Raw genomic sequence first — 17,562 nt, 5'->3', positions numbered from 1 at the left:
GTGGCCTTTGATTGTTCCCAGCACAAGGTTCATCTGTGTAATGATCATGCTGTTTAATCAGCTTCTTGATATGCCACACCGGTCAAGTGGATGGATTATCTTGGTATAGAAACAAGCTTTTTGTGCGTATGGAACATTTCTGGGATCTTTTATTTCAGCTCATGGAACATGGGACCAACACTTACATGTTGCGTTTATATTTTCGTTTAGTGTAGTTGACATTGGTAAAGTTCTCTGTCATCTCTGCTTCTTTTGCGAAGCTAAGATGTTTAGGGACTGGGGAGAAAATGCAATAACAAAAATAATACCGAAAGATTTTCTGTGCAAAATATCCAAATGACATCAGTTTGACTGGTTGTAAAGGAAGTAGAAATTTGTTAAAATGACTCAACAATAATATTTCATGACCCTAAACCTGCCACCCACGGATATAGCTGCAGGGACTGGCTGCAGGGACTGGCTGCGCTGCAGGGACTGGCTGCGCTGCAGGGACTGGCTGCAGGGACTGGCTGCAGGGACTGGCTGCAGGGACTAGCTGCGCTGCAGGGACTGGCTGCAGGGACTGGCTGCAGGGACTAGCTGCGCTGCAGGGACTGGCTGCGCTGCAGGGACTGGCTGCAGGGACTGGCTGCGCTGCAGGGACTGGCTGCAGGGACTGGCTGCAGGGACTGGCTGCAGGGACTAGCTGCGCTGCAGCGACTGGCTGCAGGGACTGGCTGCAGGGACTGGGGGTTATGAGTCAACCCGTGCATCACTCGAGTAGTCAGATTAGAAAATTCCTAATAAGACTCTTTTAGTCATCACCTTTGTGAGCAAAACATCCATCGAATTAGTCAAATAATTGCCGAGGCCAAATTTTACTCACTGCTGAGGATATTAACAATTTATATTCATCCAATGTCTGCAATGTTTTTCCATGACGTAGTACACTGCTCCCTGTGCACACTGAGCGCTAGTGCGCATGTGATAATGGTCTTTATAAACTGGCTGGTTGGTTCGAGCCCTGAATGCTGATTGGTTGACAGCTGTGGTATATCAGACCATATACCACGGGTATAACAAAACATTTATTTTTACTGTTCTAATTAGTTGGTAACTAGTTTATAATAGCAATAAGTCACCTCGGGGGTTGTGGTATATGGCCAATATACCACGGCTAAGGGCTGTTCTTATGCATGACACAACGCGGTGTTTGGCCATATACCAAACCCCCCGTGCCATATTGCTCAGGTATAGACCGGATGCAAACCAGATATTGATTTTCATGAGTAAGAGTATGGGAACGTGAGTAGATTACCTTGAAAATAATAGTCGAACATCTTGGACGCAGTCTCCGTTATAATACCTCAGTGGTTCTACTTGGGACTCGGAACGTGTGACTTCAATAAATTAGGACCTGGAAAAAACGGTGCTTGTGATAACCAAAGACGGCAATAATGATACGTTTATAATTTCAAAAAATTTAGAGGGCACTTCACACCATGGTCTGCTGAATTTGCACAATAGCTTTTGTTTGATTTTGACACAAATGAAAATGTGGCGGCACTGACTCTTCCATGGATTGATGTTTCAGCATTGTCTCAATGAAGAGTTCGGTGTTCGACTAGTGTTAGGATTTATGTTTATGCACTATAGCCTGTTAGCATATTGTTTGAAGATGAATATTGTTTTGTTACACACACACACACAAACAATACAGAGGGGGGTGTGTAAGGACTGACCAACACAGGCCATAAAAGCTGTGGACAGTCTGGAGAGGGGAGGGGTGCATCTCTCTAGGCCAACCAGGAAGGTTGAGACTGTTCAGTACCATATTAGGAATTGTTTGAGTGAAGAATCAGGGGGAGACACAAGACGGAGCTACTCTACCCAGCAACCAGATGTGGACAAAGAAAAAGCGCCAAGGGGCTTGGACAAGTCCGGGGGCCCACAAAGGAGGAGCAAGAGTATGAACCATGCTAAACCTCTACTATGATAGGCCAAATGGACAAGTTGAGAATAAAATTGTCATAGTATAAAAACTACTATTTGAGTACATTCCACAGTTCTCTGATCTACCCTGCGCGGAGATACAGTGAACCCGTATATACGAAAATTGCATTTACCATTTATCGTTTGAGTTTAATTAAAATATATTCGGTGACTCTGAATCACATTTTGTCCTGATGCCAGATTTGAACTGACGCAAATCTCTTTCACTAGCCATGAGTGACATGAGTTTGCTTGCTTCGTAGGCTAGCCTCCCCCCTCAGCTGCTTCTGCGTAATCCCAAAGTCTCTGACGGGGCTTGTGTGTAGCTCAATTACTCAGTTTGAAGTTAAATTTGAGTATATTAATATTGGGTGAATTGACTTGACTTGCGGTTTTAGTTGGAAAAACTATTTTTCATATACTGTGATTCAAGGTGATTGAGGGGTTACTCGTGACCAACCAAGTAAATAACAAAAAAAACATTGTCAGTTGATCCAAACGGAGTAAGACATGCTACTACCGAGTCCCAACTCACCTTTTAGTAACCTCTTCCCCCCCACAGTAGCAGATGAGTCCTGTAACGCTTCAAAACGTAGGAAACCCTCATATCAAACCAAAATACTTAATGCAAGAATGAGGTTTTCTGTCACTTTTCATTTATTCATACAGCCATTATAGTCAGTAGGGCATTTCAGACCATTCTGCTGCTTGTGATATCCTAAGAACATAATTAAATAAATAGTGTGACACACAAATTAAGAAATATATACAGGATTGTTATTTTAAAACGAGGACATTAAAGACCTAGATAGACTACATGCAAATGTTTAAAATATAATATGCTATAGGCAAACCCTATTTGGGCCGCGCTCTTTTGGCAGTTACTCTTCTGCTGACGCCTTCTTGTGTGATCAGCTGATTTGAGGTTAGCTTTGGGATGAGAGAGAGCATAGTGATTTTTGTGCTTGTCTCTCTCACCTGAGATGATTGGTAAACAACTGCCTCGTCTGTAATAAACACTGTCAAAAATAGGATTGTGCTTCACAGAAAATAGTGGCGCCGCCTGGTGGCTTGGAGGTAAGGTTGCACCAATGAAAGAGCAGCAGAGGAGTCCAATTCCAATATCTACACAAGCTTTACCACTCAGAATGAAGCCATGTATTAGGAAATGTGTTCTAAATGCTCAGAACAAAGCCATAAGAGGGGGCTGTTGGGAGGAGCTATAGGAGTACGGGCTCATTGTAATGGTTGGAATGGAATTAACGGAACGGTATCGAACACATCAAACATATAGAATCCACGTTTGACTCCGTTCTATTCCAGCCATTACAATGAGCCCGTCCTCCTATAGCTCCTCCCACCGGCCTCGGGAAGCCATGTATTGGATCGATAGTGTGGCAGTAAGTGTGGATATTGGAACGTGACCCCTGAGCTGAGTGGGGGACTCAGAGGTAGGATCACAAAACTTTCCCAAAATGCTCTGGGTTTAAAAAAAATCCCAGTTGGAGAATTCTGGGAATAAGCAGCGAGTGAATCTTCAAATTCTTCAATTGAGATTTATGAAACACCAGATAAAAGTTTTGGGAATTCAACAACCCTACCCCTGAGCGCGAGGGGTGTAGGGGCCTCAGAGGTCCCTGAAGGCACAGAGTTGGACTCTCTCCTGGGTGTAGAAGGCCAGTAGGGCTGGGTCCTTCAGGGTGGTCAACTCCTGCTGCCTGTCAGCCGACTGGGAGAAGTCGTCCGGCCCCTCCCCACACCCTCCCTCCTGGGGGTGGCTGGGGTACCCAGGGTGCACCATGAGCTCTGCCGTCAGCACGGGGCTCTCCGTGGTGTTTTTCCTATTTTTACTTTCACCCCCAGGGGGCGACAGTGAGACATCCAGGTCTAATTCCAGGGCATGGCTGAAGGCTCGTCTGAGGTTGGGGACTGACATGTTGTGACCCATGGTGGTCAAACCTAGATAGACATCAGGCCATCTGGGAGAGAGAGAGGGGGGAGAGATAGAAGGTCATTTTCAGCTCATGGAAATATTTTTTTTTAACTTTTAACCGTACCCGAGAGAAACAAAAACACTATCTTCTCTCATTGCATGATTGAAATCACCCAGGACAAGTGAGACGAACAGGACAATAATATCACTTTATGTGCCTCAAGATAATCTTCAAGTGTTTAGTCTGAAAGGAACGTGCCACCTTTCTAATACTGTACCGGGATATACTGTAAACAGTATGGATCATGAAGAGATTCTCATGACATTCACTACTACAGGGATTTCAGTGTGTCTCCTACCTGATGCCATGTCGTCTGAACACGGGGATAGACTCCAGCGCGTCCTTCTCTACCTGCATGTAGAAGTCTCTGAGGACAGGGGACAGCCAGGGACACGAGTGTAGACCACGCTCCACAGGAACACGTGTGTAGGAGATCCCACAGTCAGACAGCACCTGGGCAAACACCTCACACACCTCTGAAACACACGCAATGTTGTTGTCATGTTGTGTTGCTACCATGTTGTTGTCATGTTGTGTTGCTACCATGGTGTTGTCATGTTGCTACCATGTTGTTGTCATGTTGTGTTGCTACCATGTTGTTGTCATGTTGTGTTGCTACCATGTTGTTGTCATGTTGTGTTGCTACCATGTTGTTGTCATGTTGTGTTGCCACCATGTTGTTGTCATGTTGTGTTGCTACCATGTTGTTGTCATGTTGCTACCATGTTGTGTTGCTACCATGTTGTTGTCATGTTGCTACCATGTTGTGTTGCTACCATGTTGTTGTCATGTTGTGTTGCTACCATGTTGTTGTCATGTTGCTACCATGTTGTGTTGCTACCATGTTGTTGTCATGTGTTGCTGCCATGCTATTTTGTCATCTTAGGTCTCTCTTTATGTAGTGTTGTCTCTCATGTCCTATATTTATACACTGCTCAAAAAAATAAAGGGAACACTTAAACAACACAATGTAACTCCAAGTCAATCACACTTCTGTGAAATCAAACTGTCCACTTAGGAAGCAACACTGATTGACAATAAATTTCACATGCTGTTGTGCAAATGGAATGGACAAAAGGTGGAAATTATAGGCAATTAGTAAGACACCCCCAAAAAAGGAATGGTTCTGCAGGTGGTGACCACACACCACTTCTCAGTTCCTATGCTTCCTGGCTGATGTTTTGGTCACTTTTGAATGCTGGCGGTGCTTTCACTCTAGTGGTAGCATGAGACGGAGTCTACAACCCACACAAGTGGCTCAGGTAGTGCAGCTCATCCAGGATGGCACATCAATGCGAGCTGTGGCAAAACGGTTTGTTGTGTCTGTCAGCGTAGTGTCCAGAGCATGGAGGCGCTACCAGGAGACAGGCCAGTACATCAGGAGACGTGGAGGAGGCCGTAGGAGGGCAACAACCCAGCAGCAGGACCGCTACCTCCGCCTTTGTGCAAGGAGGAGCACTACCAGAGCCCTGCAAAATGACCTCCAGCAGGCCACAAATGTGCATGTGTCAGCATATGGTCTCACAAGGGGTCTGAGGATCTCATCTCGGTACCTAATGGCAGTCAGGCTACCTCTGGCGAGCACATGGAGGGCTGTGCGGCCCCACAAAGAAATGCCACCCCACACCATGACTGACCCACCGCCAAACCGGTCATGCTGGAGGATGTTGCAGGCAGCAGAACGTTCTCCACGGCGTCTCCAGACTCTGTCACGTCTGTCACATGTGCTCATGTGCTCAGTGTGAACCTGCTTTCATCTGTGAAGAGCACAGGGCGCCAGTGGCGAATTTGCCAATCTTGGTGTTCTCTGGCAAATGCCAAACGTCCTGCACGGTGTTGGGCTGTAAGCACAACCCCCACCTGTGGACGTCGGGCCCTCATACCACCCTCATGGAGTCTGTTTCTGACCGGTTGAGCAGACACATGCACATTTGCTCTATTAACTAATTAATAGTCTATAAACGACCTTTAAACCGAGAGTATCAAGTGTCACCAATGCCCTTATGACAACGACGTGGTCAAAAGCCGTACATATTCAAATGAAAAAAGGAATTACTACTACTACTACTGGTTAAATTAATGAGTTTGATTAAATCAACAGTGGTAACCTCATTTAAAACTGAAGGTGGGGCCCTTTCCCCTCCTTGCCCTGTAAACAGACGATGTGGAACATTTCTTCATCTAGATAAGATCACCAAACAACCATTTAACAAAACCACATGATTCTGTGACTCATCATGTGGTGTAAAACCTCGGGGTCATGTGCTTCATGACAATGAAGAGGAAGAGTTCCGCGGTGTCATCAGAGTGTCATCAGAGTGTCATCAGAGTGTCCTCAGTAGAATATGTCAGAGAGGAGACGTGGTTGAGGTTTAGAATATGTCAGTCAGAGGGGAGACGTGGTTGAGGATCAGAATATGTCAGTCAGAGGGGAGACGTGGTTGAGGTTCAGAATATGTCAGTCAGAGGGGAGACGTGGTTGAGGATCAGAATATGTCAGTCAGAGGGGAGACGTGGTTGAGGTTTAGAATATGTCAGAGGGGAGACGTGGTTGAGGTTTAGAATATGTCAGTCAGAGGGGAGACGTGGTTGAGGTTTAGAATATGTCAGAGGGGAGACGTGGTTGAGGTTTAGAATATGTCAGTCAGAGGGGAGACGTGGTTGAGGTTTAGAATATGTCAGAGGGGAGACGTGGTTGAGGTTTAGAATATGTCAGTCAGAGGGGAGACGTGGTTGAGGTTTAGAATATGTCAGAGGGGAGACGTGGTTGAGGTTTAGAATATGTCAGAGGGGAGACGTGGTTGAGGTTTAGAATATGTCAGAGGGGAGACGTGGTTGAGGTTTAGAGTATGTCAGTCAGAGGGGAGACGTGGTTGAGGTTCAGAATATGTCAGAGGGGAGACGTGGTTGAGGTTTAGAGTATGTCTGAGGGGAGACGTGGTTGAGGTTTAGAATATGTCAGTCAGAGGAGAGACGTGGTTGAGGTTTAGAATATGTCAGAGAGGAGACGTGGTTGAGGTTTAGAATATGTCAGTCAGAGGGGAGACGTGGTTGAGGTTCAGAATATGTCAGAGGGGAGACGTGGTTGAGGTTTAGAGTATGTCTGAGGGGAGACGTGGTTGAGGTTTAGAATATGTCAGTCAGAGGAGAGACGTGGTTGAGGTTTAGAATATGTCAGAGAGGAGACGTGGTTGAGGTTTAGAATATGTCAGTCAGAGGGGAGACGTGGTTGAGGTTTAGAATATGTCAGTCAGAGGGGAGACGTGGTTGAGGTTTAGAATATGTCAGTCAGAGGGGAGACGTGGTTGAGGTTTAGAATATGTCAGAGAGGAGACGTGGTTGAGGTTTAGAATATGTCAGTCAGAGGGGAGACGTGGTTGAGGTTTAGAATATGTCAGTCAGAGGGGAGACGTGGTTGAGGTTTAGAATATGTCAGAGGGGAGACGTGGTTGAGGTTCAGAATATGTCAGTCAGAGGGGAGACGTGGTTGAGGTTTAGAATATGTCAGTCAGAGGGGAGACGTGGTTGAGGTTTAGAATATGTCAGTCAGAGGGGAGACGTGGTTGAGGTTTAGAATATGTCAGAGGGGAGACGTGGTTGAGGTTTAGAATATGTCAGTCAGAGGGGAGACGTGGTTGAGGTTTAGAATATGTCAGTCAGAGGGGAGACGTGGTTGAGGTTTAGAATATGTCAGTCAGAGGGGAGACGTGGTTGAGGTTCAGAATATGTCAGAGGGGAGACGTGGTTGAGGTTCAGAATATGTCAGAGGGGAGACGTGGTTGAGGTTCAGAATATGTCAGAGGGGAGACGTGGTTGAGGTTCAGAATATGAACATTGGTGACACACACAGTTCTATTGCGTAAGACCTCTCACAATAAAATGTTTACGCAATGAGCACAAGAACACACACACACACACCTTTCTAGTAATGTTATGTCGTCATACCTGGCAGCACATGAATGTGTTGGTGCCCGTCCATGTGACAGGGTAGATGACCCATCAGCTCTCCAAACAGCCTCACCTGAGCCCTCAGCTCCAGCTCCACCTGACACACACACACACACAATGTGAAAGCACACACCTGAAAGATAACCATGTGCCACGGGGAGAATGTAAATATATAATGATCCAGTTTGAGGGACAAACACACACCCTAAGGATAGTGAACAGCTGAAACACACACACCTGATAAGGAACAAACACACACCCTCCACAAAACAGAAAAAAAACATGAGTGTTACGCTAAAACTGTTCCCAGTAGATCGGGAACGAACACCTGAGTTCCACGTATGAAAAACAGGGAGTTGCTTTGGTTTACTGGAAAGTCGAAGGCCTCAAGCACTTAAAAAAAATACCAGTTACTCCTGAGTATATTTCTTTATAAATCATCACATTGTAAAAGACAGTTGGATAAGTCAACATAGTGGGTGAGTTTTTGAAAGACTCTTATATGGCGTATTGACGTATGGCGTATATTGTCATGCTGTGTGGGCCAGTTAAACATGGCACCAACAGTGCCTCTTCACCCCGAACATCCCCATCCAAACATGTACATGCTCATGTTTACACCCTCCTTTCTATCCTGTGTCTCTTCCTAACTCCTGTACAGTCTCAGTACAACTCCTCTCCAGTCTCAGTACAACTCCTCTCCAGTCTCAGTACAACTCCTCTCCAGTCTCAGTACAACTCCTGTACAGTCTCAGTACAACTCCTGTACAGTCTCAGTACAACTCCTCTACAGTCTCAGTACAACTCCTCTACAGTCTCAGTACAACTCCTGTACAGTCTCAGTACAACTCCTGTACAGTCTCAGTACAACTCCTCTACAGTCTCAGTACAACTCCTCTACAGTCTCAGTACAACTCCTCTACAGTCTCAGTACAACTCCTCTACAGTCTCAGTACAACTCCTCTACAGTCTCAGTACAACTCCTCTCCAGTCTCAGTACAACTCCTCTCCAGTCTCAGTACAACTCCTCTCCAGTCTCAGTACAACTCCTCTCCAGTCTCAGTACAACTCCTCTCCAGTCTCAGTACAACTCCTCTCCAGTCTCAGTACAACTCCTCTCCAGTCTCAGTACAACTCCTCTCCAGTCTCAGTACAACTCCTCTCCAGTCTCAGTACAACTCCTCTCCAGTCTCAGTACAACTCAATGTGACCAAGATCTCCACAGACACACAATGGTTGACCTAGCCCTCTTCCAAGACGCTGTGTTTACATCACAAACAATACAAGATGTAACTGGAAACTTCCCTAACCACAAACAGTATCCATCACAGAAGCTGTCAGAACCAATATTCATGAAGCGTGCAGTTCTCAGGTCAGTTTTGCCCTTTTAGATTGTAATGAAGGTACAAGGTAGCCTGAAATCCAGGACCTGTTGTGCTAACATCCCACTCCTTGTATTCTGTGTTTAGCATCACAAGGAGAGGAATGACATCTCAAAACAGACTGGTACCCAGGCTGGGTACAAGGGGACCTGATCCTAGATCAGCACTCCTACTCGGAGGCGCTTTTTGAATACGGATTCTGCGTCAGTATGGGCTAAACAGCAATAGAACTATTATGCTGTAAAACAGGTGACTGCTGGAGCAAATCAGAGAGAATTCCTTTGATTCAACTAGGTAGGTTATTATTAAACAACACTCTCTCAGATCACTCTGATAGCTAACCTGCTATTAACTTCACTAGGGTAGGGGGCAGCATTTGGAATTTTGGATGAAAAGCGTGCCCAAATTAAACTGCCTGCTACTCAGGCCCAGAAGCTATGAAGGATATGCATATAATTAGTAGATTTGGATAGAAAACACTCTAACATTTCCAAAACTGTTAAAATAATGTCTGAGTATAACAGCACTGATATGGCAGGCGAAAACCTGAGGAAAATCCAACCAGGAAGTACTATTATTTTGAAAGGCTGCTTTTCCATTGAAAGCCTATCCACCAAACAAAGACTTAGGACCCAGTTCATGAGCTCTGTGGCTTCCTCTACATGTGGCCAGTCTTTAGGCATTGTTTCAGGCTTTTACTCTGAAAAATGAGGGAGATACAGCACTTTCAATCAGTGGCCAGTGGAAATTTCCAGACATCAGCCATGCGCCTTTCTTGTTTCTCCTTTCCTATTGACAAAACTTTTGTCCGGTTGAAATATTATTGATTATTTATGACAAAAACAACCAGAGGATTGATTTTACACATCGTTTGACATGTTTCTACTAACTTTTATTGTACTTTTTTAACTTTTCGTCTTGATGTTGAGAGCGCACATTGTGCCTTTGGATTTCTGAACTAAACGCACCAACAAAACGGAGGAATTTGGACAAAGATGAACTTTATCGAACAAAACAAACATTTGTTGTCTAACATGGAGACCTGGGAGTGCCACCAGATGAAGATCATCAAAGGTAAGTGATTCATTTTAATGCTATTTCTGACTTTTGTAACACCTCTCCTTGGTAGGAAAATGGCTGTATGGTTTTCTGTGGCTAGGCACTGACCTAACATAATCGCATGGTGTGCTTTTGCCGTAAAGCCTTTTTGAAATCTGACACAGTGGTTGCATTAAGGAGAAGTTTATCTTTAATCGTATGTTAAACACTTGTATCTTAGATCAATGTTTATGATGAGTATTTCTGTAATTTGATGTGGCTCTCTGCACTTTCACTGGATGTTTGTTTGAGACAATGCATTTCTGAACATAACGCGCAAATTTCAAATGAGGTTTTTGGACATAAAGATTAACTTTATCGAACAAAACACACATTTATTGTCTAACACGGTTTTCTGTGACTAGGCGCTGACCTAACATAATCGCATGGTGTGCTTTCGCAGTAAAGCCTTTTTGAAATCGGACACTGTGGTTGGATTTACAAGAAGTTTATCTTTAAAATGGTGTATAATACTTGTATGTTTGAGGAATTTTAATTATGGGATTTCTGTTGTTTTGAATTTCGCGCCCTGCAATTTCATCGGCTGTTGTCGAGGTGGTACGCTAGCGTCCCACTTGTACCAGAGAGGTTAAACAACACTCTCTCAGATCACTCTGATAGCTAACCTGTTATTAAACAACACTCTCTCAGATCACTCTGATAGCTAACCTGCTATTAAACAACACTCTCTCAGATCACTATGATAGCTAACCTGCTATTAAACAACACTCTCTCAGATCACTCTGATAGCTAACCTGTTATTAAACAACACTCTCTCAGATCACTCTGATAGCTAACCTGCTATTAAACAACACTCTCTCAGATCACTATGATAGCTAACCTGCTATTAAACAACACTCTCTCAGATCACTCTGATAGCTAACCTGTTATTAAACAACACTTGAGTGAGTCTGGTCTGAAGCTCAGTGCTGTGAGTCTGGTCTGAAGCTCAACGCCTGTTTATGTTCGACATACATTTTAAAGTGAACAATCTAAGTCTCAGCATCACTCTGTTACCGTGGAAATGCCCGAATATGAAAAATGAAAAATACCTGCCCCACCTCAACTATGTTGTTAAGAAAGAAGCCTACCTCTGTCATGTTGACCCGGCCACTCTGTAATGCCTTTCTGAAACCCATCTTCCCATGGAAGAACCCATCTTTGTTGAGGAGAGTGGAGCCTCGTTTCAGACCCTGGCTGACTGGTAGACCCTCTGAGAGGTTGGCATGGAGGCCGATGGGAATGTGATGTCTGCGGAGGAAGATGGGGTATGAGGAAATTAGGGGTCAGTTTTCCGGACTCAAGGTAAGCCTAGTCTTTGACTAAGGAAGCATGATCAATAGAGATTTTCAATTGAAAGTGCTTTTTAGTCCTGGACTAGGATTTCTATGGGTACGGGAAACCAGTCCCTATAGTGTCTGACATCATAGATGGAACTGCCAAGCAGTAATATGAGCTGGTACATGCTCGGCAAGAGAAGAACACTGATTGGACAAAATACAGGAAATATTAGGTTTCAAATGTATAACACCTTTCCTGATTGCATGAATTATTCAATACACAATCAATAAAAACACAACAAGTGAAAGTGAACTGAATGTCACCTATCAGGAAGTTACTGTATTTTTAAAACCGATTTACAGTAATTCATCGGGACTATCTAAAAAAAAATTTAAAACACCACTTCAATACAAGTGACTTTTCGTAACAGGTTAAGAGAGCATTTCTGCTAACCCGAACCATTTTCCTAACCTTAACCTAATTCTCCTAAATTGCTTGGTGAATTATCCCAACCTGCAGCGTAAATTCTCCTAACCTGTTATGGAAAAAGTCATAGCTGCATGGAAGTGTTGTGTTTTAAGGGCATCTTGTAAGTTTTCAGTAGGCTATTAAACATCCTATTAGCTATGGAAGTAAACATTGTACTTTACTATATGAAGCCTACTTACCTTTTGGCCAACTCTGTCGCTTCTTTCGCCGAGGAGGCGTTAACCAGAAGGGACACATTAGAAATTCCCCCGGCTTGGAAACAATCCACTATCCCCTGGTTCCTTTTTGGACAGTACCCAAAATCATCTCCGGTCACCACCAGCTTGACTTTGGGTTGAGGCATTATCGCTGGACGCTGATGGAAAAAGTGACACAGCACAGGAGATACACTGGTTGAATCAACGTTGTTCACACGTCATTTCAACGGAATTGCGTTGAACCAACGTGGAATATGCGTTGAATTGACGTCTGTGACCCCAGCGGGACTTTGTTTCCACGTTGCGCCCAGCACTGAGCTGCAACAATGTTAAGGATGTTCAATTCACCAGTTTGTGACACATCACCGGTGGACTCTAGATATTTATTGAACGTGATCATCACGTGAACAAGACACTGTCAGGGACGAGAACACAAACTAATGTTCCCTGTTCGAAGTGGAAACCTGATCAAAGCTTCTATTCTATGTCGAATAAGAACGGTCAAATTCCTCCTCTATGATTTGAGTCAGCGAATCAGATCATTTGTAAACCCGGATTAGAAAAAAAAATATGTTGCTTGTCCTCTTTGATCGATTGTTGTATAGACCCATAACAGCCTGTCCTGATTATAGCCGATTGCCTCTATAACTGGGTTTCCAGCTAGCAGCAGCCGCCAGCTAGTTGTCAAACCAACACACAGGAAGGCAACTCAACTCATTAGTGGAAAACAGTCACAATGGTCACTTTTACTGCCTAATCTTAAAGAGGTAATCGCCATAGTATACCTAGAAATGTATGGACATTTAAAAAATAGGCCTACAATTTACACTTGTTTCAACGAATATGGGAGACTAATGCAAACAAGCATCATCTATTTAGAATATGCGAGGAGGTTAACTGCAATCTGCCTCTCTTTCAGTAGCATACATAATATACAATAATAGATAATGGAATCAAGTCGAATTGATCCATAGCCTATATGTCATATAGGCTCTAAAGAGTGAAAAGACGCGTCTTACCCATTTTTAAGACACGTGTTTGTCCATTTATGTCCGAAGCCGGAGAGTCAAAACGAGAACAAATACCAAGCTCTTCCGACTGACTCAAAACTGCAATGAAATCCGTAACCTACTTTTTCGGATTAACGCAGCCTCTAGTGGATTGAAATGGTATTTCATGTGACGTGTGTTAGAAGCAATGACGTGTATGATCCCTAGATGATTACAGGGGCAGCTGTTTTGAAGCATGCGCAGCCATCTTGGTACTCCTCCATTGTAAAAAAAATATTTTGGAAGCTATATATTTATAAATGCATTTATAAATGTCTAGATTTGTTTTGACACGTTTACTACAGACACCTTCATGCATACTTTTACATTATATTGTGTGAGCTAAACATAACAAAATATATAGAAAAAAATTCCTGCTTCCAGGAATTGTGTACAGATCCTTGCGACATTTGGCCGTCCATTATCATGCTGAAACATGAGGTGATGGCGGTGGATGAATGGCACTGCAATGGGCCTCAGGATCTTGTCAGGGTATCTCTGTGCATTTAAATTGCCATCTATAAAATGCAATTGTGTTTGTTGTCTGTAGCATATGCCTGCCCATACCATAACCCCACCGCCACCTGTTCACAACGTTGACGTCAGCAAACCGCTCGCCCACATTAAGCCATACACGTGGTCTGCGGTTATGAGGCCGGTTGGACGTACTGCCAAATTCTCTAAAACAATGTTGGAGGCGTCTTATGGCAGAGAAATTTAAATTACATTATCTGGCAACAGCTCTGCTGGACATTCCTGCAGTCAGCATGCCAATTGCACACTCCCTCAAAACTTGAGCCATCTGTGGCATTGTGTTGTGTGACAAAACTACACATTTTAGAGTGGCCTTTTATTTATTGGTCCCAGCACAAGGTGCACCTGTGTAAGGATCATTCCGTTTAATCAGCTTCTTCATATGCCACACTTGTCAGGTGGATGGATTATCTTGGAAAAGGAGAAATGCTCACTAACAAGGATGTAAATACATGTGTGCTCAACATTTGAGAGAAATAAGCTTTTTCTGTGTATGGAACATTTCTGGAATATTTTATTTCAGCTCATGAAACATGGGAATCAACAGTTTACATGTTGCGTTCATACAGCGCATTCGGAAAGTATTCAGACCCCTTCACTTTTTCCACATTTTGTTACGTTACAACCTTGTGCGAAAATGTATTAAATTGTTGTTTTTTTTGTCATCAATCTACACACAATTACCCCACTGTATTTTTGTTCAGTGTATTTCTCTCTGTAGCCTACCACAGGAGGTTGGTGGCACCTTAATTGGGGAGGATGGGCTTGTGGTAATGGCTGGAGCAGAATCAGTGGAATGGAAACACACGGTTTCCATGGTTTCCAGGTGTTTGATGCCGTTCCATGTGCTCCGTTCCAGCCATTGTTATGAGCCGTCCTCCCCTCACCAGCCTCCTCTTGTTAAGCCTACGTATGGTTTTCATTTAGTTTGAGGAGAAGAATGAAATATTCTGCACATGTCGCATAGCTATTTGAGTAAATAACTATGTGTAAATCATTTGCCCTATTCAATCAAGGCATGCAATTCGGTGGTCTAAAAATACTTTTTGCCTTTTCCTAGCCAAGGGCATACTCATCAAACACAGACGGATCATCACATAAAACATTCATAAATGGTAATAAGACCTATCCCCGTACTGCGCCAGGCTCTTGTGAAACCTTTCTTCCATTATGAATACCACTGGCTACACAGCGTTGCCTTTCCCATGTCACATTGCCCCAGCTGGCCAATGACTGTTTAAAGTTGACACAGGAGTCTATGACATAATCATCTATTCTATTCTGTTCTTTATACAACGGGTGTGTCTAATCGTGAATGCTGATTGGTTAAAACCGCCTTCCAGTCAGTGTCTATTCCAGAAGTGACCACCTGCCAACTCTATGACAATGAAATGCATATTTACTCTGTTCCATCTGGTTCCATCTGTCTGCGTAATCCACTGTCTCATCAGCCCAGCCAGGCAATTTATAAACTTGATCTCCACTATAAAAATTAGCTAGACTTTATCTCACATTTCTTTTTGACTAACATTTTGTTTTCAGCAGCGGGGCAAACAGCGACTTTGTTCATTCTCAATGACATAGCAGCCTAATGGACTGATGCACAATTAGCCAACGTAATAATTATTTAATTATATTGTTCCATTATGCATTTGTGTAATCACTGACGCATGTGATTGGGCAAGTAGGCTAGTGGGCTTGACAGAGTTCAGAGTTTGCAATAGTAGGCCTCACATATTTTGTTTCCAAAAAACTTACGAGGCCTACATAGCCTTCATTTAAAGAACAGTAGGCTTGTTACAGGCCGTTATAACGTCTGGATTCTGCACATCTATTCTGAAGAGAATTGAGGGAGCAGGAAACTCAGACTTCGATGCAAACAGTGGACTCAACTTTCTCATATCTGACTTGACCGAATCTGAATGCGTCTTCTTCAGAAATCTAAAACTGTTGGACGCGAACCAGAAATGGATGGAGTCCGACGAATACATGGTTCTGTTAAAGCAGAACCTCGGGCTCCTCTGCCAAAGCCCAGTCACCCATCGTTGATCTCTGCGACCCTATGGCGCTGTACCCTGAAAGAGGAGCTTAAAGCTTTTCCTTGCTAGAGAGGCTCATGTCAAAAGTCCCGCTGAAACTTCTTCAGGCCAGAAAGGCAGACGGGGTCCCTTGAACCTGCCCTCCCCGATCAAAATAAGACAACGTCAGACAAGGTGACAAATGTATCTTGTTTGAATGTAACGGCTGGGACTTCGGCGGTTGACGCCAATCAATCACTCGCCGTTGCTCTCCTCCACGGATCTGGACCCCTCGACCAATCAGCGCACAGAAAACACGGGGGAGATTCCATAGGAGCAGTCGTCATCCACTCTGAAAATAGAGCAAGGTGAGTGTTCAAATCTGATTGCCTTTGATACCCATGCTGATGCAAAGGCAGAATGCATAAACTGTGTGTGTGTGTGTGTGTGTGTGTGTGTGTGTGTGTGTGTGTGTGTGTGTGTGTGTGTGTGTGTGTGTGTGTGTGTGTGTGTGTGTGTGTGTGTGTGTGTGTGTGTGTGTGTGTGTGTGTGTGCGTGCACGCGTGTGTGTCTGTGACGTGTATTCATGGTTGTCAAGGTAAGCTAGGCTTCCCCAAAAAATTGACCAAGAAAAAAAGTATTTTTTTAAAAACCATACAAAATTATTTATCTTTCGTCTCTCTGTGTTTCAGAAATGTCCTTCAATTTCCAAGAGACTTAATTTCTCTCACTGATTAAATCATCCGGTCGAATGAAACAGCACCCCTCTGTCTCACTATGTGTAGCGTATCTGATGCTGTCTGGTCAGAAAGAGTATGACATTGTTGCCGCCCATAGCATTAAATGCTAAGGGAAGCCAGCGAGCACTTGGCTTCCCTTGATAAATGAAGTATAAAATAATAGCCAATCAGCATTGAACTAAACTGAAAGGTCTTGGTGCACCGGTTTGGATTTGGCTTCAGACCAATCACATCACAAGCCAAACTTCATCATTGACAGAAACAAACTTGAATTGTAGTTAAATCGGCCATGGATGGAGATAGGGATTTGGACTTGTGGTTTTACTTAATTCTCCGTACTGGCCAGTGATTATGACGGCGATTCTGATCCAACCATGAATTCTATATGTAGCTAGCTAGCTAGATGTAGTATGCTAATGTTAACTAGCTGGGCTGGCGTATCGATGCACATGAACGTTAGGATAGCGAGCAAGCATTTTAGCCAGGTAGCCTAGGATAACAAAAACTAAAAGTGTACTGTATGACAGAGTCATAGACCGTTTAGGCAACATGAAAGAGGAGAATGGCACTAGCCTTTCTCTACAAGTAGGATGAGTCATCATGTTTTTTCTACTTGCACGCACACACAGAAATCAGAACCATGGACAGCCACATCATATTTAGCTTACGTTGATTGGACTGAATAGTTTTTTGGTATCTTTTAGTTGTCACTGTATTAGACTAAGCGTACTGTAGGTGATTTAATGATGTTGAAATGTTGAAGTTGAAAAGGTGCTGGAATAGTGGAGGCAGCCCCCTGTTTTCTTTGAGACTTTAGTTAAAACTCCATGTGGTTCTAAATAAATAGTTGTTTTTAGTAGT

General features: G+C 43.7%; 1 protein-coding gene across 1 annotated transcript; it reads right to left on the bottom strand.

Annotated features, from left to right (window-relative positions):
- Positions 1 to 2,605: 2,605 nt before the first annotated feature.
- On the bottom strand, positions 2,606 to 13,493 carry ydjc (YdjC chitooligosaccharide deacetylase homolog). Its single transcript, XM_038963755.1, has 6 exons — positions 13,380 to 13,493; positions 12,343 to 12,518; positions 11,485 to 11,644; positions 7,911 to 8,010; positions 4,264 to 4,441; positions 2,606 to 3,950 (listed from the first exon to the last, which is right to left on the bottom strand). Exons 2-6 carry the CDS (start codon positions 12,504 to 12,506, stop codon positions 3,599 to 3,601), a joined length of 954 nt encoding a protein of 317 aa, XP_038819683.1. The 5' UTR covers positions 12,507 to 12,518; positions 13,380 to 13,493; the 3' UTR covers positions 2,606 to 3,598.
- Positions 13,494 to 17,562: the final 4,069 nt, after the last annotated feature.

The sequence above is a fragment of the Salvelinus namaycush genome, chromosome 1 (assembly GCF_016432855.1).
Source record: "Salvelinus namaycush isolate Seneca chromosome 1, SaNama_1.0, whole genome shotgun sequence".
Lineage (NCBI taxonomy): Eukaryota > Metazoa > Chordata > Actinopteri > Salmoniformes > Salmonidae > Salvelinus > Salvelinus namaycush.
Note: the sequence above shows the minus strand (reverse complement) of the source record. Positions and strands in the feature narration are given on the sequence as shown.

Coding starts and splice junctions, on each gene's coding strand:
- ydjc (XM_038963755.1), bottom strand. CDS start 12,506: ATGCCTCAACCCAAAGTCAAGCTGGTGGTGACCGGAGATGATTTTGGG. Junction 11,645..12,342: donor GCGACAGAGTTGGCCAAAAG/GTAAGTAGGCTT, acceptor CTTCCTCCGCAG/ACATCACATTCCCATCGGCC. Junction 4,442..7,910: donor ACACATTCATGTGCTGCCAG/GTATGACGACAT, acceptor CGTGTGTTTCAG/AGGTGTGTGAGGTGTTTGCC.